The sequence below is a fragment of the Tiliqua scincoides genome, chromosome 9 (genome assembly GCF_035046505.1).
Source record: "Tiliqua scincoides isolate rTilSci1 chromosome 9, rTilSci1.hap2, whole genome shotgun sequence".
In the NCBI taxonomy this organism is placed as follows: Eukaryota; Metazoa; Chordata; class Lepidosauria; order Squamata; family Scincidae; genus Tiliqua; species Tiliqua scincoides.
In genome coordinates this window covers 23,416,035-23,438,050 of record NC_089829.1, presented here as the reverse complement: position 1 = coordinate 23,438,050, position 22,016 = coordinate 23,416,035, and the positions used below count along the sequence as shown (strand labels likewise).

Here is a 22,016-nt window from a genome sequence, read left to right as displayed (position 1 = left end):
ATGGACAGGGCTTGAACCGCTCGGGAGTGCCAGGTGGGGTAGTGCATCAGGCTACAACTGGGCCAACCCAGTTTGAAAGGGTTGTGAAGACTAAAAATGGGAGGCGGGGGACAAGGAAGTCTGAAAATAGTTTCCATTCCACAGGCACAGGATCTCCCCCCCCCCCCACACACACACACAACTGCTCCTTCCTTGATTTTGACACCCTCACTTTCCTTGAGTGCAACCAAAAGGGTGGGAAGGCAACGACTGGAGGCCAGGAGGCCTTCACTAGGCACAGGAGGGGATAGTGACACACAGAGAGCCCCCACCTCCCCAGCAGCAAGGGAAGCATCCTTTTCCCCTTCTGCCAGCTGTACAGAGTCAACCATGAGCATGAAATATCTGCATTGGGCAGCTGGAAGCATGAAAATGCCGCCCACTCTAGGAGAACCAGAGCGCCATGTGGCCTGCATTAGCGCCACTCCGTGACATGACTTAGCTTGGGATTAGGAGTAAGGGACTGGAGGGAGGAGGGTAAGTGAAGGCCTCTGAAGATCCCCTGGCCACTCCCCACAGGCTTTCACAGTCCCTCCCCCCCCCTTTGCCCACAAGGCTGGCGTTGCCTCATCCTGCTCCTAAGCATGGAAAAGGAGCTGACATTTTCAAGCTCTTGCAACCCAAGACCAGCTTGGGACTACCCCACCCTCTCTGCTTCCAGGAGCAAGAGGCAGCTGCCCCAGCATTCCCTCTGGCCAAACCTTTGATTTTGCCAAATAGGCTGCAGTTACTGATCAGGAAGTGGGAGGGTTTTTTGGAGGGGGGGCTCATGATACACCCATTGCACCAGGAGATTGCCCCTATGAGACCCCCTAGCATCACAGCCAACCCAAAGCTCTGTTTTTCACGTGAGTAACTTGTGCAAAACATCACAACGATCCTCCCACCCCAACTTTGCAAATGCACTTATCCATGAATGTTGAATAGGGGTGGGGGGAGCACACCCTGAAATAAGCTTCAGGCCACTACCCTTCAAATCCTATTCAGCACCCTCTCACTAACCTTTCCCATTTGCTTGCAAAGGCTGAAAGTAGGGCAAGGCTGAGCCTCAAGATCTCTGTGCAATGCCTGACCAAGTCTAACATCCCATCACACAGCAGGGCCCCTTCCGGGCTGGTGCAGTTTTGCAAAACCCCCAAACACCCCTCCACTTCCAGACCTTTTGACTAATGGTGCCTCTTGCCTTGGGTGAGCAGGTCAGGAGGAAGGTCTCCTCTTATGGGGAGCAGTGGGGGGAGGGGGAGAGATGGCATTCTTCCATGGGCAAATAGCTGAATGCCTGGGTCCACATTCGGCCACCTGCCACTGTGGAATCCGGGGCTGGGCTGTGTTACATTTCAGGATGCGGGAGGGCAGTGGGGGAGAAAGGGTGAGGGAGGAATCATGTTGGGTAGAGACACTGTATGGTGCACATTCCTGCTAGATCCGAAAAGCATCTGATCTAGACAAAGGAATGGAACTTGGGGTACAGGTGGTGGACGCCACACCCTTGCCCGCTGGAGAGGACAAGCAGGTCTGCAGATTGTCCTGGCTGGGATCAGGCTACCCATGCTCCATTGACAAGAGTCACACACTTCAGTACCTTTATTGGCATATTAAAAGTTTACAGAGAATAAATAGCATAATAAAATAGAACAGCTTTGGGAATGTTAACTTCAAACTTTGGCCTTAGAGACTACCGCTAAAAATTCCACCACCAGATTGGTAATAGGAGGGGAATAATCACTGAGAAGAATTGGGAAAGGATCAACAAGGGAAACAGGAAGAGAAAAAAGAAAAGAATCAAGTAAGTGGGACCTGAGGTTGTGATGAGCAGTGCACCGAAGAAGGATATGATCCAGAGTATCTGGTTCAACTGAACAAAATAGACATAATCTATTTGGACGAGGAGTTTTAGAGAATCTCCCTTGATGTAATGCCGATGGAAAGATATTCAGTCTCGCCAGCATAAAGGCCCGTCTTTTACTAGGGTTGGTAAGCTGGGTAAAATAGTTCGCAGGACGGCCTAGAGAAGGAGACAAACCAAAAAAGAGAGGCGAGCAGGTCATTGACAAGAGTCTGTCCCGGTTCTTTGAACTTGTCCCTTGTAATTGACTGTTGCTGTTCTTTTTTTCCCCCTTTTGGGAGTAAAGCCTTGTTACCATTTGTAACTTTGTTAGGCAAAGTTGCCAGATTTCTGAGGGTTCAGCTCTCTTCCAAGAATTCAATTGAGCCGGTGGATGAAGGAGTGGCTTCTTTAATGTGCATGCATAATAATGCCTGCCTTCTGAGACACTGTGCAGTATGCAACCTGTCACTTCACTGCAGCAATCAAGTTACATGTTGGAAAGTTTCAAACACCATACCTCCTAAAGGGGCAATAATGATGCTCTAGTATATCTATACAAAAATAACCTTCTGAGTTTGTACAATAGCTGGGAGACAGGCCCTTGTAGAAGAAACCAAGGCCTGGTGTGAAGACATTGTTCAGCAGTGGGTGTGGAGTGCAGGCAGCAATCCTTGGAGGCAGAACTGGGGTGCTATAAGCTTGACTCCATTTTTATTGGGAGACTAGTGGATGGTCTGGGGCGCGGGGCTTCACTCTGCCTGGAATCTGCAGGAAGTCCAGCTGGGGTAGTGGAGCAGCAGCAGGGAAATCTGCCAGACAAAACTTGTCAGAATGTGGGAAAACAGTCCTGAGAATACAGTCCTACACAGAAATAGCCCCTCGCTTGGAAAGAATGAAGGAAGCAGCGACTGGCTCCCATGGGTCTGAGCGAGGCCAACCACAGCACAGCCCTGAAGCAAACCCAGCACAGAGCTGAACTGCTGGCCGGCTTGCAAAGGAAGGACCAGAAGCCCTGTGGTCACCTCACAGCTGCTGGGAGAGGGAAAGAGGTCAGGGGGAGCAGCACATGAGCAGCACCCTGCCCACCCCGTCCCTTTCTCTCAAGAGCTGATAGGTTCCCTTGAGTTCCAGACCCCGATGGGCCTTTTGATGGGTTCGCTTGTTAGGAAAGTAGACTGGGCTTCCTGATAGGACACTGGCAGGGACTCAGGTGTGTTAAAAATAAAGACCCTATGTCACTGCCTTCCCCCTTTCCCTGCCCCTTAAAGGGGCAACAGCAGTGGTTCTCAGGCTGGTGGGTTGTGACCCACCAGTTTGAGAACCACTGGTCTAGATGCTTTTCAGAGCAGGAGTTTCTACCTGCAGGTTCATCACTTTTAAAAAAGGGATAAGGCTAAAGGAGAGGGTGGGAAAAGGAAAACTTTGCACTGGAACCAACAGGCAAAACAAACAAGCAAACAACCGAGGAATACAAAATAAATAGGCAAAACTGAACTTCAAGAGAAAAGATGGGTCTGCAGGAAGTAAGACCAAGAGGAGGCCAGCCTAGCAGTGCTTCAAGGGAGGGGCACTGTCCAGGCCAAAGGGGATACCAACAACAGCCAGAGAACAGAAGAAAGAGGTCCCAGGAGCTGAGGCTTCCTAGGAAGGTCCTCTCTCCTCCTCATTCTGCAGTACACCAAACAAAGAGGAACATGGGCTGCAATCCTATTCACACTTTCCTGGGAGTAAGCCCCACTGAATTGAATGGGACTTACTTCTAAGTAGACATGACTAGGCTGGTGCTATTATTTACAGTGATTCAAGAAATCACTGCCAGGGTACTTACTGCCTTGACCAGCTCCACCACATTTTTGAGCTCCAAGAGCAACCAGGCTGAATCCTGCACTTCTCCAGACTCGGGAAAGGAGACAGGCCCTCCCCCAAGCCCCACATACACAGCTGTTCCCACCACAAAGGCTTCTTGGGTTACCAGAGAGGAATGCCCCACACCTGGCCTCAGCCATCACCAGCAGAGCCCCACAACCCGAAGCATTCAGCTGCATCTCTGCTCAGCTCGTGTTCCCTGTGAAAATATTTCCAGCCTGCTTTTCTGCACAAACAAATTCAGCACCCAAAGCCATCCATCCACCTGACTTCAGCAGGCAGGAAAGGGGCACGGAGCCAACAGAGTGTAAAGGCTTACCCCAAGCATTGGGGGTGTGCTGCACGCAGGGCTAGAGCATCACTGAGCCACTAGGTGCACTTCACTTACAAGGGTTGTCTGCCAGTGGTACTGAGGGTCAACGGCTGGCCTGGGAGGGCTGCCAGCTCTGGCTGGGAAATATCAATTTTTTTTTGGGGGGGGGGGGATATAGATTTTTATTTTAAAAGTTTCATACTACAATAAATAATACAAAGGAAAGAAATCACATTTTGCATTTTCAACTACAGTCACATTACATCAACTGTTTAACTAGAACACAGATACATATTGTTATAGGTGGATTCACCCCATCTACCTACTCCCACCATTTTTTCCACCTGTCTCTACGGGTTCTCACCCTTTCGTAAGCCGCAACACCGTATACTATGGAGACCACAAAGCGGACCCATCCCTGCATGTTGGTGGACTTTTTCTCCTTTATTTCTTTGCCCCTTTGGATGCCCAGCGCAAAAAGGGCATACAGATTTATCAATCTTACCATAGACCACGGCACCTCCCACCTATCAACTCCTCCCCTCCATTGTCCTGCATTACTCGTCCTCTTGGGTCCCCCATACCTCCCGCTGGCTCCTTCCCAGAGACGATAGTCTCCCAGGCCTGTTGGGCCAGTTCGGGCCACTTAAAGGCCCTCGCTACGCCCCTCCACAACTCCTTTGCCGGCATACACTCTTGAACGAAATGGGCTACCATTTCTATCAGCGGTGGGGCGCCTTCCGATCTAGAGGTTCCCGACCCCGAACAGGTCGGCCTCTTGCGCGTCTTCTGATCTTCTTGCAACCATGGGTTTGCCGCTCCCACCCTGAGGACCTGATGGAAAGCCCTCCACCTTAATTCCCATAAACTAAAGGGGATTCTCTTCTCGCGAAAGGCACTGTGTGCCACCTTCTCCTGCAGGAGGTACACGGAAAGGTGCGCCTTACTTTGCTGTCTGGCTGGGGCTTGCTGGAATGCTGGGAATCCCTGGGGGCCCTGTGAGAATCTCCAGGATTGCTTGGAGACAAATGCAGATTCCTGGAGATTCCAGGCCAGTCCTGATCAGGCGGCCCTCAGCCAGAGACCAGCACTGACCCCAGACAAGCACCATCTGCTGCCCGACTCCTGTGGAGCACAGGTACCAGGGCAGCTATTTGGTGCAGGGGTGTTGCTTTTATAAGAAAGGGACACTGACCTGCAGACCTTTTCTGGATGGGGCTGGGAGGCCGCCACTTGCCTCACTCCCAGCCAATCAGGGCAGAGCCAGTGAGTGCAGGTATGCCTCATCCCTGGAGCAGCCAGGCCCTGCCCAGCTGCAGGAGCGATTCCTGACCAGCAGAAAAACTGGCAATTCACCCACTGGAGCCAGAAGGCAGAAGCCGCCAGTTCTGGGGGGCTTGTGATGGAGCACATGGGAACAGCTGGCCATCCAGCTTGGGCTAGGGAAGCTTCCTTGTAGGAACACCAGCAACACCACAGAGTGGCCCCGCAGTGGTCTCTGAGCATTACTCGAACCCCATCGCTAGATCATCAGGAGCAGGACCCCTTTTTCTCATAGAGGCCAGGCAGGTGCCTCCATGGGACACCTCCAAGCAAGTCAAGGAAGCAAGAGCCATCTCCTGCTGCTGCTGCTTTCCCTCCCCCCCTGCAACTGGCATGCAGAGGCCTAGGGAGACAGCTGGGGATCCTCTGCAGAGGAAACAAGTGCCTAACTCATTCAACTTCTGGGAAGTAGTCCATAGGGAGAGTCAGGTCCTTTTCCATGTGTGCCCCTTGTTCTGACTTGGCTTTCTTTTCCCAGGATGCCTGCTGCTCCAGAGAGGATGTCACTCATGGGCCTCCCATGCTGCACTTCAGGCAGCAGAAGGCTAGGGCAGGAAGGGTCAAGAGGGCCTGGGTGATCCCCCCTATCAGCGTGTCTGAGAACCACAAGCGGATCCCCCACCTCCTGGTGCAGGTAACAAGCAAACAGGGCACTTGGGTCCACCCTTCACCACAGTGGTTGGAGGGTGCTGCTTCTGGCAGGTGATGGGAACCAAAGCAAGGGGTGGGGGGGAGTTGGAGCCCAGAGATGTTCAGCATCCCCCTCCCCTCCCTTGGTCACTCCTGTGCCCCACTTCTATCAAATCTAGGTGTAGATTTGAACTGTAGCTAGAAGATCCTGCTGTGGAGGAAGAGGAGGAGGCACTCCTCACTTTGAAGATACCTGCATCCTCCCAGCCGCAGGCTCCCCCCATCCATTAGCTGCATGCACCAGAGCACATAGACTGATTGACTGCCTGGTGTGCAAGTACAAAACAGCCTGTTCTTGCATAACAGTATGTATTCATTGCACCACAATCACATTGGCCCAGCTTCTGAAGATCTCTCATCATGCCTGGTTGGGCTCTAAGGGATTGTCAGGCTATGGTTGGGGGGGTGGTACCAGCACACAGGTGTGTTAAGATGAGCCAAGGGTCCTTTCCCACACTCTATGGTTTGCCTTCCTTTGTAGATCAAATCAGACAAGCAGCAGCCTGGGGGCGTGATCTACAGCATCAAGGGACCAGGAGTGGACGAGGAGCCCAAGGGCATCTTCTCCATAGACAAGCTCAGTGGGAAGGTCTACCTCAATACAATGCTGGACCGAGAAAAGACGAATCGTTTTCGAGTAAGCACAGCCCAGTTTGAGTCAGTGACAAATCATGGAGGGTGTGAAGCGTGTGGCCTAGAGCAGCATATCATGAGGTGGGGAGGGGGCATAGGGGACCTTAAGTCTGCCATTTTCGACTGCCCAGACACCCAATTATGTCCTGAACTGGGTAAGGTTTGGCCTGCCCAGCCCCAGGCTTGGAGGACCCCCCCACCTTGTAACTGTCCTTTCTCTGCTCTGGTCACACACAGCTCAGAGCCTTTGCACTGGACCTGGGTGGAGTGACCCTGGAGGATCCCACTGACCTGGAGATTGTGGTTATGGACCAGAATGACAACCGGCCACTTTTCCAGCAGGCCCTGTTCACGGGGCATGTGGTGGAAGGCGCTGTGCCTGGTGGGTGAGCAGGGTCCAGCTAGTCCTCCAACTACCAGACATCCTTTGAGGCTCTGACTGCAGGGGAAGCCAAACCCGTTGCTTATTCCAAGCTGGAGTGGGGCTGACATGGCCGGCATGTATTTATAGGCTTCATCCTGCACAGGCTGACTCGTGGGAATGTCTTGCCAAGACACTCCATGGGATTTCCTCTTGGCAAGGGTTGCCAGGTGTCCTGAGGGGGAGGAGTCTTAAGAAAAGGGCAGGACCTGGCAGTGCAGAGATGGGGCCTTGTAGCTCTCTGTGGAGGAGGAGCTTGGCTGGTGGGCGGCGGGGGGGGGGCAGAACTTGGCTGCAGTATTCTGACTACTGTGGAGTTAGATGTATTGCGATGGGCTGGAGAAAGGCTTCTCTTGCATTTGAAAAAGGATCTTGGGTGGGAAAGGCCAGAAACTTTCAGAGGAGCTGCACGTCCCTGTGCACGTGGGACCGGGGCACCTGGACAAGTGGCTCCACTTGGCAAAAGTCAGTTTGTGTGTTTAGGAGAGGGGACCCATCACACAATGACAGAGCACATGATTTGCATGTAGGAGATCCTGAGTTAGATCCCCAGCATCTCCCCCCCCCACCGGCTTAGAGAGACCTGGACTGCCCCTGCAAGTTAGAGCCCACTGCACTGGTGCTGGTCTGCTAGACTCGGACTGAGGGAGCTCCCTGTGTTCCCAGGTACCTCTGTGCTGAAAGCTGCGGCGACAGACGCAGATGACCCTGAAACAGACAATGCAGACTTGCGCTTCTCCATCCTGGGGCCAGGCGCTGGAGACCTCTTCACAATCAATGAACTCTCGGGGGAAGTCCAGACAGCACATGTCATGCTTGACCGAGAGGTACCAGCCTGTCCATGTTTTCCAGTTGGGGACAGAAGGTGTTCTGGGCACAGGTCACCACCAGGCACCAACCATCTGTAGTTTTGTGCCATGGAATGAACTGGATGCCCTGTGGGAGCCAAAATGGATTGGGGAGAAGGGTGAAAGCCTAATTTGAATTTGCATATGCAAATTGCTCTGATTAGACTCTTATTCCATACAACATTCCAGACTGTGGGTGCTATTTAAAAGGCTACATTGTTGAGCTGAACTGCTTTTAAAAAATCCAACTATGTGTTTTGAATGTGGCACCTTCCTGCTTCCACAATTGCCTTGACTTGCTTTTCTCAACCAGAGCTCAGACTCTTGTTACAAAGCACTGCTCCTTAAAGCCACATTCATTAATGTGCTTAATAAATTTCAAACACCTAAATGTCAATGAACAATACTTTAACCAGAATTTTCAAAAACAGACCACATCCAATTGATTTATTTGCAAAAGTGCAGTTCAGCTACCTCCTGACTTCTCCTCTCCTGGGACTCGATGGAGCGGGGGCAGAGAAGTCAGCTGGGGGGTCCTCTAAGACAGGGCAAGTGGGGCTGAGTGGGCAGCTGGTTTGCACCCCTCCTTCAGGCCGCCTCCATGTCTCACCCACTGCTGGCCCCCTTTGTGTAGGTCGTTGGAGTTTACAACCTGACACTCCAAGTGGCGGACATGTCTGGAGAGGGACTGAGCACCACAGCCACGGCCGTGATCTACGTGGATGACATTAATGATAATCCCCCTGAGTTCACCGAAAAGGAGGTAGGGAGCTACCAAAGGGGCGGCCAAGAGGACTGGTGGGGGAAGGGTCTTTAGGCTCTTTTCCAGGGGGTGCTCCACAAGTATACATGTCCCTGGAAGAAAGTGAGGGTCTGCCGCCCCCTCCCAGCCGTTCATGTGCCCTCCCTCCCTCTCTTGCAGTTCTCCATGGAGGCACCTGAGAACAAAGAGGGTGTGGCGATTGGGAGGGTGATGGTCCAGGACAAGGACCTACCTGGATCCCCCAACTGGCTGGCCAAGTTCACCATCCTTGAGGGAGACCCTGAGGGGGCCTTTGCCATCCACACTGACCCTCAAACCAACGACGGCATCGTCTCCTTGGTGAAAGTAAGGAAGATCCTCAGGACGATTCATCCCTGCAGCCTGTTTGGAGTGCCTGGCTCAGCCTGAAACATGGGTGCCTCTGTGCACATGCAGAGTGCATTCCCCCTTTCACTAAGTAACCACAGCCTCTCACCTCACCTGAGGCTGGGGGGGAGGGACTTTCAGGTGAGCGAACTGGATTTCAGGGTCCTACATGAGAAACTAGAGTGCCAGGCCTTAGCCCCTAAACAGGTGAAGCAGCGATACAAATGGGAGCTCTGGTCATGTGCCAAGTATCTCTTCAAAAGCACTCTGGGCAGCCTCTGGGCTGAGGAGAGCAGGTTTCTGGGGGCAGAAGACACAACAGTCCAAGCTCTTTCTATCACCCTCTGCCAGGCTCTTGACCATGAGGAGCGAGACCACTTTGAGCTGCTTGTCTCAGTCCAGAACCAGAGTCCACTGGAGCTGTCAGCCCCAAAGCCTGCCCGGGCCTTGGCCACCATCCGGGTGCGTGTTCTGGATGCCAACGAAGCCCCCTTCTTTCGGGAGAATCCCTGGAAGGGGAGTGTGAATGAAGGGGCACCTCCTGGCACAGAGATCACCATCTTCCGAGCGAGTGACCCCGACACCCACCAGGTGCAGCACCTCAGGTGAGGCAGAGGATGTTGGGCTGCCCCCCCTCCCAGGGGCTTCTGTGCCCTAACTTTCCCCAGGAGTCTGGGAAGGGGGAAAATAAAAGACCAGTGGGTGCATCAAGGATGCTCCGGCCTACGCATGTTTAGCAACACCCACAGCAGGGCAGCAAATAGATTTGGTATCTGACAGGCAAACACATAATTCAGCACCTGGAGAACTGCATGTACCTTTTTTTTGTTTGAAAAAAAAAGCTTTCGTTTGGAAAGAATTGTGTGTCTCTGAGCCTGTGCAGAGTGCATCACCAAATTATTGCATATCAACTCACCTCCACCAGGGCAGTACTGCTTGTGACCAGGGCCACATTCAGCAGATCTCTCTCCCCTGCCTCCCCAGGTACTCCCAGGGCTCCCGTCTGGCCAGCTGGCTGCAGCTAGACCCTGAATCTGGCTTGGTGCAGACGTGCCAGGAGGTGCCTCCTCGCTCAGCGTTCCAGAATGGCTGGTACACCGCACAGATTCTGGCCAGTGATGATGGTGAGGAAGCACTTGGAACTGTGCTGTTGTTGGATCATTGTCCTGGTTTATTAAACAAACCTGCTGCCATAGGCTATGATCCAGAGCAAGCATTGGGCAATCAGGAGCCCAGACTTCAACAGGCATGCTGGTCGCTTTCAGTGAGATCACTCCAAACTGTTGTAGAGGCCAAGCCCTAGCAGGGGAGCATATCCCTGAGTTCTCTGCTCTGCCTTCTAGAGTAGTAGCTTCTTTCTCTAAGAGGGGTGCAGAGGGACTTTGGAAAAAGGGGCAGAGACAGCAACCCTTTGCGAGCACAGACTGCTCAGAAACAAGGCGGTGAATTCCACTTTAAGCAAAGTGACGCCTGATCAATCGCTGACCAGGAAGATGAACATGAGGAGTTAAGGGCTTCTTAAAGGGGGAATCATTTTTTGTGTGAAGGCATTCAGTGTTCGCTTCCCGGTTTCAACCACAAGTTATTCTAACCAATTTATCCTTTTATTGGGTACATGTTGGATCCTAGGAACAGGGGTCCGTCTTGTTCCACCGGCAGGCAACAAGATGCCCAGAACAAGCTCATGTCTAGCCTCAGGCAGGCCCTGCTCCTGCACATGGAGGCTCCATTATTAGCCTTCATGCTTCACATTCCTTGCAAGGCAGACCCGTCCTGAACAGCAACTGACTTGCTCTCTCTCCCCCTTAGGAAGCCCACCCCTCACAGCCACAGGGACCCTCTCCATTGAGGTGCTGGAAGTCAATGACCATGCTCCGCTTCTGAGCCCAGTGACTGGGGAGTTGTGCAGCCAGGGGGGCAGCGTCCTTCTGAGTGCGACTGACAAGGACCTGGCGCCCCACGCAGAGCCTTTCCACTTCCATCTTGGCCCCAGTGCGGCCCAGTTGCCCTACAACTGGACTCTTCGCCGGTCTAATGGTAAAACTTCAGGAGGAACCAGCTTCTGGGCAGCGGGGAAGGGGGTGTGGAGGAAAGAGGGAAGCCCCCCACATGCCTGCGAGTGGACTGGACTATCCAGAGGGCTTGCCTATGAATCCCACCACATGTGGGCTGCAGTCACCAACTGATTGATCTAACCAGCCCATTGCAAAGTTTTGCAGCAGAGCCGTCTCCTCCTTTCATCTTGGCTTGCCTCAAGTTGCAATGCCCCCTTCCTTGAGCAGAATGGGAGGGAGCATCACCATTGAAAGGCAGCGTACTATAAGCATTTTAAAATGAAATATTTATTTATTTGAAAAATTTATATCCTGCCTTTCCCATAATAACCCAGATAATCAGGCAAAACATTTTTTAAAACTTCATTTCATTTTTAAAAAATGAAGTACTTCTGAAAACTATCAGTGAGAGCTGCTGCCCCTTCCAAGAGGGTGCCTCCTTTGTCACACACCAACAGTGAGGTTGCTGGGGGGGGGTGCGAGGTGCTCTGCATGATGCACCGGGGGGGGGGGTGACACCACTACTGGCCAAAATTTTTTACATCTTGGTATTTTCAAATAATAGCATCATGTTACATATCAGTTGATGTGTAATTTCACGGAGAATGCAATGAAACAAACCATGCTGAAATATATCTATTCTATCGAATGTTATAGCCAAAAAAACCAGCTGGGGCAGGGCGATGGTACATCACCGCACCTACCACCTGGGGTGCTGCCCCACCCACTGCATGGGAGGAGGTCCATCATGGGGGTGACATGCTGGCCTCCCACACTGGGTGACGCACACCCTTGTTCACCCTTTGAAAAGAGGGGAGTGTGCCTTCCTCCTTTAATTTTCAAAGGGCGAAAGCACACACCCCTCAAGTGGTCTTCTGTGCCAATTTAATCAATCAATCAATTATAACTTGTTTGACCTAAAGTTTCTTGAATAAAGTGAGAGCCTGATATTGCACCCAAGAGCAGGGGGTGCACAGGGCTGGACAGGACCCTAAGGGGGGGGGGTGATGGGAAGAGCTTGATCGGCAAACACTGCAAGGGGTGCTGGGGATAATGGAAAATGCAGCAAAGAGGAAGGAGCGGCTTCAGCAACGAAAGGAGCAGGGAGACCTTTGTGGACCAAAAATGCCAGGGAGGGGGCTTACAGCAGTCTCTGCACACTGCAAAGGTTCCTGCTGCGCTGGCCTTTTAAATCACGCCTTGTGGCCACTTGGGCCAGTCTCGCCCCCAAAGGCCACCGCCAGGATTGTGGGAGTGGTGCAAAGACCACTGGACAGGGCCTGGCATCTCCTCAGCCCCCTCTCCTCTTTGCCTACCACAGCCACCCACGCCGTGCTGGAGACCCAGGGAGAAGTGGCCGAGGGGACCCACGTCCTGCCACTGCTGATCAGCGACTCGGGGAAGCCTCCGCAAGTGCGGGAGCAGCTCCTGAACGTCTCCGTTTGCGCCTGCAACACGGGGGGCTCTTGCCAGGCTCATGTGGCTGCCCTTGTGGGGGCTGTGGCTGGCCTCAGTTTGGGGGCCTTGATGATCATCCTCGGCTGTGCCAGCCTCTTCTTGTGTAAGTGTATCAACACCATGGGCACAGAATTGAAAACTGGGCCCCAGAGGGCATGGGGTGGGCTGCCTTGGGGGGGGGGTTCTGCCCCCTCCATGGCTCATACATACAGGCAGGACACTGCCAGATGCCAGCTGTGTGTGTGTGGGGGGGGGGTCAGGCAGGGAAACCCCACACCCTCTTAGCATAAGCTGAGCGGAAGGTGGGGATAGGGCTGGTGGGCTTCAATCCCTTGGCCCCCCTTTTATGTTTCCTTCTTTCTGTGGGCAGTGCTGGTGTTGCTGGTGGCGGCCTGGGAGCACTCGCGCCGCCAGGCCTTCCACAAGGGACTGCTGGGCAGCTCACAGGACGACCTGAGGGACAACATCCTCAACTACAATGAACAGGGTGGCGGAGAGGAGGACCAGGTGAGGCGGAGAACTGCAGGACCCTCTCCTCCCATGGCCCTGGGAGCCAGTCCACTTCCGAGCCCCGACAGGGCTCCAGAGGTCTGACCCTGTCTGTGCTCCATTCTCCAAAGGATGCCTATGACATCCACCAGCTGCGCAACCCGGACTTGTTCCCACCACCCTCCCCTCGGGGCAAACCACCCTACCGCAGAGACGCCCCCTATGGCTTTGCCCTTCCTCGGCACCCTCGACGTGCCCCTACCTGCTCCTCTGACATTGAAGACTTCATCAATGAGGTGAGCTGGCTGCAGTGCTGGGGCTGGGCAGTTGGGGAGGGGGATACCGGGGGAAGGACGGGCCAAGGAGGGCAGAGTTGCAAGGGGAAAACGTCCTCCATGGGCACCAGATCTTCTGTCGGAGCCCATGACAAGCTGCACGCTCCCCCATTTCCAAATCTAGCCACTTGTCCTGTCCTGCCTCCACTCGACCCCCTGCCAGGGTGACTGGGCCTGTTCAAGCTTTGCTCCTCTGCCCCACCTGGGCTACTAAGGAGGTCATCAGCTCTTCAGAGCAGAGCAGCTGCTAGTTCTGCAGTTCACCAAGGGGCACTGGCCCTTTCTGGGGGAGAGCTCTCCACCAGTCTCAGGGTTTTGTTGGAGAAGCCGGGGTATTTGAACTGATCTGAAACCAGTGCAAGATGCAACCCACCCAGCTTGCCCTTGGAGTCACCAACCCCTCTTCAAGCTCCTCCGAGTGAGCCTGATGAAGACCCGCCAAGCACAGAGCTCTGCAAGCCCCAAGTGTTCCTGGGGGGTGGAGGGTTCTCAGCCCAAGGCCCCCCTGCTGTTTCCAACCAAGCTCCACTAGCTCTTCTCCTCTCCCCCTCCCCCCACAGGGGCTGGAAGCAGCAGACGGTGACCCCAGCATCCCTCCCTACGACACAGCCCTCATCTACGACTACGAGGGTGATGGGTCAGCCGGCGGCTCGCTCAGCTCCATCCTCTCCACGCTGGAAGACGAAGACCAGGATTACGACTACCTCAATGACTGGGGACCACGCTTCCAGCGGCTGGCAGAGCTGTATGGCCAGTAAGGGGTGCCAGCAGGGCAGCCACCAAGGAATGGCCTGGACTCTGCCAAGTCTCACTCCAGAGACCCTTCCCTCCAGTAAATTTCCCGTCTTCAGGATGAGGCTTGTGTCAACAACCCCCCCTCCCTGAGGCAGGCCTTCTCTGCTTACAGCCCCCTCCTTTCCCAGGGAGTTTCCCCCCTCCACTCTGTGGGGAAAGGCACCTGTTAGTCACTGAGCAGGCAGAGGGGCCTGGAAAGTAGCACCGGCTCCTAGGAGAAAGAAGAGGGTGCAGAGGCAAGGCAGGAGGTGCTCAGGACCTTTCCCGTGCTCCTGCGGAGGCCCAGCTGGCATTCCCTCTCTGCAAGCATCCAACAGTGGAACGGGCAAGGCCACTAAAGGGGGCCAACCCAGGCCAGTGCGGAGGGCCATTCATCCCCCACCCTAAAGATCCCAAGATGCTTATCCAGCCAGGGTGCACAGGCCAAGAGGAGTCCCATGCAGGAAAGAAAGGCTGGAAGGACAGTGAGGATGGCTGGCGGAAGGACAGAGGCTGCTGGGGGAGAAAAGGCCGACCCAAGACCAGGCCTAGATGAGCCAACAGGTGAAGGGGAGGGAGCTGCCTCGTGAAGCCCACCTGCAGGGTGCTTTCAGCCTGGCCCCTGGAGCACAGCTGAAGCTGCTATGCCAGCCCTGCCACAGGAAGCCCTCACCCAAGAACTCCAGCCACCCCCTCCCCTGTGCTGAGCAAATGGCCCCAAGACCTGCTCTAGTGGGAAGGGTAGATGAGGCCTCCTGGGCAGGGCTCAGCTGCAAGAAAGGTGCCTTTGGAAAAGTGGCGGCAGTGACACATTGGAAATAAAAGCGGAACAAGGTTTGGCCAGAACAAAGGGACCATTTATTGGAAGCGCTGAGGGGAGAGAAAGGCAGGGGGGCCTGCAAGAGGCACTGGGGAGGGGGCAGGATCGCTGCTCTGGCCGAGCAAGGCCAGCTTCATCCTCAGAGAGCAGGAGGAGAAATGGGGCAGGCAACCAGAGGGATGCTGGGCCAGGAGTTGGACCACCCATGGGGGTTAGAGTGGCCTCTCCAGCACCCCCAAATCCCCACAACTAGTCCTCCCCCTCCAGTCCACAACCCTGCTTCAACTGAGTCACCATGCAGCCGCGGCCGTCCAGTTACTTCTCCTCTTGAGCCCCTTCAGGCCGCGGGGGCTCCAGGAGCAGCTGCCTCCCCCTGCAAGAGCCAGATGCGTGGCGGGTGCCTAGCATCTTCTTGGTGGCTGTGACCAGGCGAGCGTAGCTGTCGGGGTCGTAGGGGCCAGCTGCAGGATGGGGGGAGAGCAATGGCATGTGGTCCTTGTGCCGGCGCCTAGAGTGGAAGAGGGGGGGCCGGCGCTGGTGCTCTCCCTCCCGCAGTGAGTCGGGCAGGGGCCGGTGGCTGCTCTCAGGGAGCAACATGATGCTCAGCACTGAGAGGATGGCGAAGGAGGCAAAGACCACGTGGTGGAGGAAGAAGCCCCGGCTGTTGTGGATGTCCATAAGGGGGGCCGCAGCTTGGCCCACCGTGCTGGCGGCCAGGAGGAGGCCAAGCCCAGCACCCCTGCAGAGGGAGGAAAGAGATGGCAGGTGTCAGACCTTGGAGGCTGTCGCAGGGAGAGCAGGCAATCCTGGAAGAAAGACTCTCGCCCCTTGCCAAGTGGCATCCTCCCTCTCCCGGCTCCTTGAAGTGGCTGCTGGGATCCTCCTTGGCAGGCCACTTGCTTGCAAATGTGGAGGGCAGGAGAGCCCCTCCAGGCCAGCTGACCACCCAGCCTTTGTCCCACACGACTGTGCTGGGAGACAGCGACAGGTTTCCTCACCTGACCACAGTGGGCAGCACCTCACCGGCAAACAAAACACTGAGTGCAGCCATGGCCTGCGATGCCAGTATACCCAGGACAGAGAGGACCAGGATGAGCCACACCGTCAGGTCTAGGGGAAGAAGGAGAAGGGAACAGGCTAGTCACCAATGGGTGCATGGAGAGGAGGCGCCCCTGCAGCTCAGACCAGTGGCCTGTCTCGCCCAGAGCCAGCCAGATGCCCCCAACATCCTCCTCTTACTTTTCCATCCCAACACTTCACAACCAGTGGCCCCAAACATGCTGGTTCCATTTCCATGACTTGAAGCCACTGCTGGACCCCCCTCCCCAACAAGGAATTTGGCTAATCCCTTTTCCAGGCATCCATTTGTGGTGCCTTTATTCTAAACTGAAAAGTCCCAAACTATCCACTCCTCACAAGGAAGGTGCTCCAGTTAGTGGCATAGCTAAGGAAGAAGCAGGGGGTACAGGGCCCTGGGTACCACCCCTTAAGTGGTGTCAAGGTACCAAGTGTCCACGGCCTGGAAGTTATTGACGTGATTATGTCAGTGCCACCACAATTACTTCCGAGTCAGGTACTTTGGGGGGTGACATCGAGTGTCGCAGCCCCAAGTGCCAGAGGGCCAAATACGCCAGTGGGTCAAATCCCCCGATAACACTGACTGCCCTTGCTGCTCAGCCCTGGGCGTGTGCAAACTCTCCACAACGGACCAACTTATGCAATCGGGACCACAGAGCAATTTGTGGTAGGTGACTTGAACAATGGAGCCAAGCCATGTGTGCCCGGCTCAGGCAGGCCAAAGAAAGCTCACCTCCCCTGCCTGGTTTCCAGGGTGATGGAAGCACCCTCACTGTGGTCCAGGGTATCCCAGAACCCATGGCACCTTCAAGTGAGTCTGCGCCATAGCCCAGGAGGCAGTGCAAACTCCAAGTTATAGTATTCCCCCACCACTGCATGCCCCCCTCCTTACACTGAGTCAGGGCCAGCAGGAGCAGCGAGGACACCCCGGTGAGGATGGTGCTGACCAACAGGACCCCGCGGCGTCCAAAGTGGTCCACTGTCAGGCACAGGAAGAGGAGGGCAACTGCTTCGCTCACTGCCAGCAGGTAGTAGGGGAAATAAAAGCGGGGTGCGTAGGGGGTCAGGTTGCGGGTGAAGCAGTGGCGGATCCCACTCCCAATGAACCTAGGAGATTTGAGGGGTGTGGGGGGGGACAAGAAATGAGATGGTAAGATGTTCTGCAAAGTAAAACAGTTGCGCAAATCATGAGTAGTGGTTTAGTAGGGGCACAGGTTACACCAAAGGGTTACGTGAAACTTGGAAACAAGAGGAGACCCACTAAAGGGATGATATGGATGTCTGTTGGGACATCCCCTCCCCCCCCCGTGTCCAGCAGTCACCATCAAGGCATAACCAGAGCCCTGCTGGGTCAAAGCCAAAGTCCACCTGACATTCTCCCTCCCTGGCCGAGGGCCTTCCAGGTTCTTGCACTCTGGGATAGACTGCCTTTGAAAATGAGAGTTCATATCGCCATGACAAGCAGCCATGGATGGGCCTCTCCTACAGCACTTTGACTGCAGCACTGCCATCCCATCAGCCTGCCCACCAGATGTTTTAACCCCCTCCCCCACAAGAGGTGCCTGGGGTCCTTACGCAGTGAAGCTGAGGATGAGGCTGTTCTTCCAGATGACTCGAGTGCTGAAGACCTTGCAGATGCTCTGGTACTGTGGCAGATGCTCCCCCTCCGGCAGACTGTCCCGCTCTGGGGATGGAACCAGAGGGGTCAGTCCTGAGACTAGGACCCCACCGCCACTGTTCTGGAGTCCCGAGACAGGTCAGCCGTGCACAGACCTCCACCCCTGGCTAGCTGGCTTGGGTTTACTCACAGGCAAGGTTGCTCCTCCAGGGAATAAAGAAGCCACTGCAACTACTAGTGCTGACATGATTCTGGGTCAAGGAGACCTCACTCCATTCCCAAGTGAGCTCCTTCCTTGGAGCTCTGTTCCAGCTTAGGAAGGCCCTCAGCATTCCCTGAGGCTGAAGCAAGTTCAGAGCTGGAGAGAAGCTCTTGTGTGTGTCAAATAAGACTCTCGATGGGGAGGAGCCAGTAGAAGGAGCCCCACCCCAAGCGCAGACAGTGTTGCTTAGGCTTTGGCCTCTACACCGGACATGAGGACCCATTGGTGTGACCCAGCCTCTCCACCTCCAAGCCACATGGCAGGACTGATATCTGCCTCCAAAATGGGCTTGTTGTAATCCTCCCGCCTCCCAGAAGCCAAAAGTACCCCACATGCCCTGGGGCCACCAGCAAGGTGAGAGTGATGGAGCCACGCTTGCTTCCATTGCTCCAGCAGTCCCTTCAGCCCTCACCTGCCAGCAGATGCTCCTGTGTGTAGAATTCCTCATCCAAGTGGACCCCATTGCCCTCAGCCAAGACCTGCAGAACCCTCTTGCCTTTCTCTAGCTGCCGAGTGGCCAAGAGCCAACGGGCCGACTCAAGGAACAGGGAAGGGAACCTGCACAAAGAGAGAGAGAGAGAGAGAGCCAGCACACACAGTGAGAGGCGTAGGCAGAGCCCAAAGGAGTTGTTCCTTCCTTCTGGAACGTACAACCTTGGGAAAAAGGCAAGAGCTACAAGCAAGTTGCTGGCGAGAGAACCAGATTCAAATCTTAGCTTGTTAGTGGCCTCAGTTTTCCAGTCTGTATAATGGGAGCAACAATGACCACACATCACTGCAAGAACAAACAATGGCCTGGCTCTTCCCCAGTGCCATGTAACCATCACTAGTCTCATCACTTCTGATGCCAATCTATGGCACATATGCACATGGGTGCATATGCACAATGCTAAATAATGTCCACTGCATGGAGACAATGTAGACTGAACCCAAGTGCGGTGGGAAGAGAAGGAGGTGGGCCTGATGTCCCTTGAAGGAGAGCCCAGAAAGGCATGCTCCTTCATGGGATGTTTCCCCACCCCATTTGAACTGGCCTGGCAACTTTTTCAGGCAGGGAAAGGCACCGTTCCAAAGCACTGGTGCTCTACATCCCTCTCAGAGCCTCTTTGGCCCTCCAGGGGTCATAACAGAGGGCATCCTGAGCAAACAAAGCTTCACTGAAGCACTGCCGCACCCAAGCTTTCTGCTCAAGGAGCGCACTCGATCTCGCTGCAGCAAAACCGGCACTTCTAGCTACTTCTCCAGGACAGGCCCAGCATGTGGTGCGGATCTTGAAATATTGCTGGGATACAGAGACCCATGGAGGATGCAGAGGAGAGTTCCTGCACTTGTGCAAGGGGTCACCAAGGAACACTCCTCCTCTTCCTCCTGGCCCCTGAGCCCCACCTGCTTTCACTCACTTGGAGTGTGGGTGTAAGTCTCCCCATCCCACAAATGCATGCTCTGCACTCCATCAAGCATCACTGAGGGAGAGTCTGCACAGTTGCCTACAAACAACCATCTCACCCAAAGGCAAGAAGTCCCTGAATTCATCTGGAGGCTCCTTCTTTGAAACAACAGCAGGCCTTCTGTGCTAGCTACCAATTTCACAAAAATGTTGCTCCACCAACCTTGCACTTCTATCTTTCACCACTTGGAGGCACATTTCCAAGAGTAAACAAACACAGAGAAGGACTGCAGGTTCCTTGGGGTGAGGTTTCTGTTTTTTAACAAAGAATGATTTTATTACTGCATCTGTAGCACCACCACTTATAGAACTTCAGTGCCACTTAGGATACCTTCCATCTGAAGGAGCTTAGGGCCAGAGTGGGGCTTTTTAGATTCAGTTCTAATGAAGCTCGATCCTGGCATCTTGTTTAGTTTTTAATGCGCTTTTCATTATTGTTAAACAGAGAGCAGGCTATGAAATGCCCCTACACATAAGTCAAGAGGCTTCTGTCCCTCTGATTCACACCTGAATCTGTCTGTCTGTTTCACACCTGGCCGAAAGGCAGACTTACCACCAGCAGGTAGCCAGCAGGGCAAGCCCCAGTGTGAGTCCTCCTTGGAGAATCCGCCACTCCTTCCAGGCCAGTGCCAATCCCGGCAAGAGCAGCTCCCCAGCCACCCAGCAGAATCCAGCTCCCATAGTCACCACCAGGCGGTGGGGAGGGTCACACAACTCCAGCCCTGGGGAGAAAGGACCCCAAAAAGCAGAACACAAATCAGAGGAGCAGGGAGGTGTGCAGGGGAGGGTTCTGTGGCAGGCTATACACCTGTTGTGGCCAAGACCTGACTCTCCTCGAGAACAGCTTACTCATTAGGGGGACTGCAAAGTGCAGATGGGGTTTACTCTTTCCAGGAAATAATCACCAGTCAGACGGATGTGAACCCAGAGACCCCAGTTCCTCTTGTCGCAGGCTCCTCTTGTCTTTTCAGCAGAGAGCAGGGCTGAGGGGGAGTCACCCAGTGCCTCCTTCTGAGAGCAGAAACTGCTTCTGGAGGGGCCAGGCAGACAGACAGCACATTGGGTGCCCCAAGGACCCCCCAAAGATGCTGCTTTGTACCACTGAGTCCGGGGCACCTCCAAGAGGCAGTCTGGTGAGTGCACCTCCCCATAATGCTTTCTGCCAGGAGCCCCTCCTGAGGTAGGCAACAGTGTTTGTGATCCCATTTTCCAAAGGGGTCCAGGCAATTCCTCTACCCAATATAAATAGCCAGGCCCGGCAAGCCCAGCAGGGATGCACAAGAGCCACTCACGTGCCACGTAGAGGGAGAGGAAGGTGCCAGCCAGCATTGCCCCAAAGAGCAGCCGCATGAAGACAAACATGATGTAGTTCACTGCCAGCGCCACGGCAATGCCCAGTGGGATGGACAGCATCAGCGCCAAAATGAAAGTGGCCCGGCGACCATACCTGGAGACCAAAACAGGCAGTGAGGGAGGCGGCACAACCTGCAAGGCCTCACATCTCCCGGCCACCCTTGCACCACCAGCAGCACCAAGACCGGTCTAGAGTGGATTTGGGTCTGCAAGGCTGTCCTATGCAATGGCAACACACCTTGAAGTGCTGCTGCTCTGTGTCTGCCTGGCCACCAAAGGACCAACAGGCCCCACAGAGCCATCTCTGCCTTCCCAGGGAGTGCACAACAGAAATGTACCCAACTTCAGGAGGTTCCTCTTTCACAGAACAGGCCACCATCACAGGCTCTAGTCAGGGGTGTCAAACGTAATGCCCACATGCCAGATGCCTCCCTCCATGGTAATTGGGATGTCCTAGCACCCCCCCCCCCCTTTCAGCAGCACTGCTTCTGCTGAGGCTCTGGGAGGGGGAGGCCTCAGAAGGCAGGGAACATTGCAGGGGAAGGGGCAGACCAAGAAGGATGAGAGGGAGATGTGCCAATGGTGCTGGGAGAGCCCATTTGTCATGTGGGCTGCCTGAGACATCACTTTGCAGACCAGCTCTCAGCTGCTGAGCTGCGAAGTGACACTTTGGCAGAAGTGGGGCTGCTGAAAGTGCGGCCTGCATGATAATTGAGCTCCCCCATATCTTGAAAATATGATCAAGATTTGCATATTGCCTCTTCTGTCGTTTGCAGCTGACAAGTTCCTACATGAGAACAAAGTGCTTATCGCTGTCCATCATCTGCTTAATGATGTCACTTCCTGCTTAATGATGTCACAAAAATGTGTGCCAGAGCAGCCAGACAGCAGCTCAGCCTTCACTTCCTGGAGTCTAACTGAACACACAGACATCCAATTCTCTTTGTCCAAATTTGAGCAATGCAAAGGCCCAGGAAGGATCCAGCTGAAAGGTTTGGAGTGAAGCAGCAGGAGGAGACATTTTACCTGTCGCAGATGGAGCCAAAGCCCACAAAACCAAGCAGACAGCCCAGGAGGTACGTGGTCTGTTCCAGTGGTACCTGCCAATGGTTGGCACACACCAAGTCCCACTGCAAGAGAAAGGGAGCCGTAAGTTCCAGAAGGCAGGAAACAGATCTGATCCCCTGCAAGCATCACACACGGGCCAGCCCCAGACAATGACCCCCCCCCCCAAGTCTG

The 22,016-nt window shown here is 54.5% G+C and overlaps 2 protein-coding genes across 2 annotated transcripts; one reads left to right on the top strand and one right to left on the bottom strand.

Annotated features, from left to right (window-relative positions):
- Nucleotides 1-2,784: 2,784 nt before the first annotated feature.
- Nucleotides 2,785-14,184, top strand: CDH15 (cadherin 15). Its single transcript, XM_066637947.1, has 14 exons — nucleotides 2,785-2,916; nucleotides 5,848-6,003; nucleotides 6,541-6,696; nucleotides 6,930-7,074; nucleotides 7,780-7,940; nucleotides 8,596-8,724; nucleotides 8,884-9,069; nucleotides 9,442-9,695; nucleotides 10,075-10,214; nucleotides 10,900-11,127; nucleotides 12,466-12,705; nucleotides 12,973-13,109; nucleotides 13,223-13,387; nucleotides 13,987-14,184. Exons 1-14 carry the CDS (start codon nucleotides 2,785-2,787, stop codon nucleotides 14,182-14,184), a joined length of 2,427 nt encoding a protein of 808 aa, XP_066494044.1.
- Nucleotides 14,185-15,058: 874 nt separating this feature from the next.
- On the bottom strand, nucleotides 15,059-21,887 carry SLC22A31 (solute carrier family 22 member 31). The gene is made up of 8 exons (XM_066637644.1): nucleotides 21,804-21,887; nucleotides 20,717-20,871; nucleotides 19,978-20,146; nucleotides 18,390-18,535; nucleotides 17,673-17,781; nucleotides 16,990-17,204; nucleotides 16,019-16,130; nucleotides 15,059-15,759 (listed from the first exon to the last, which is right to left on the bottom strand). The coding sequence occupies exons 2-8, from the start codon at nucleotides 20,835-20,837 to the stop codon at nucleotides 15,336-15,338; spliced, it is 1,296 nt and encodes a 431-aa protein (XP_066493741.1). The 5' UTR covers nucleotides 20,838-20,871; nucleotides 21,804-21,887; the 3' UTR covers nucleotides 15,059-15,335.
- Between the last annotated feature and the right edge of the window lie 129 nt (nucleotides 21,888-22,016).

Coding starts and splice junctions, on each gene's coding strand:
- CDH15 (XM_066637947.1), top strand. CDS start 2,785: ATGGGTCTGAGCGAGGCCAACCACAGCACAGCCCTGAAGCAAACCCAG. Junction 6,004..6,540: donor TCCCCCACCTCCTGGTGCAG/GTAACAAGCAAA, acceptor CTTCCTTTGTAG/ATCAAATCAGACAAGCAGCA. Junction 9,696..10,074: donor CACCAGGTGCAGCACCTCAG/GTGAGGCAGAGG, acceptor CTGCCTCCCCAG/GTACTCCCAGGGCTCCCGTC.
- SLC22A31 (XM_066637644.1), bottom strand. CDS start 20,837: ATGCTGTCCATCCCACTGGGCATTGCCGTGGCGCTGGCAGTGAACTAC. Junction 16,131..16,989: donor CCTGCTGGCCCTGACTCAGT/GTAAGGAGGGGG, acceptor TTCTTCCCCTAG/ACCTGACGGTGTGGCTCATC. Junction 15,760..16,018: donor GTGCTGCCCACTGTGGTCAG/GTGAGGAAACCT, acceptor CTCCCTCTGCAG/GGGTGCTGGGCTTGGCCTCC.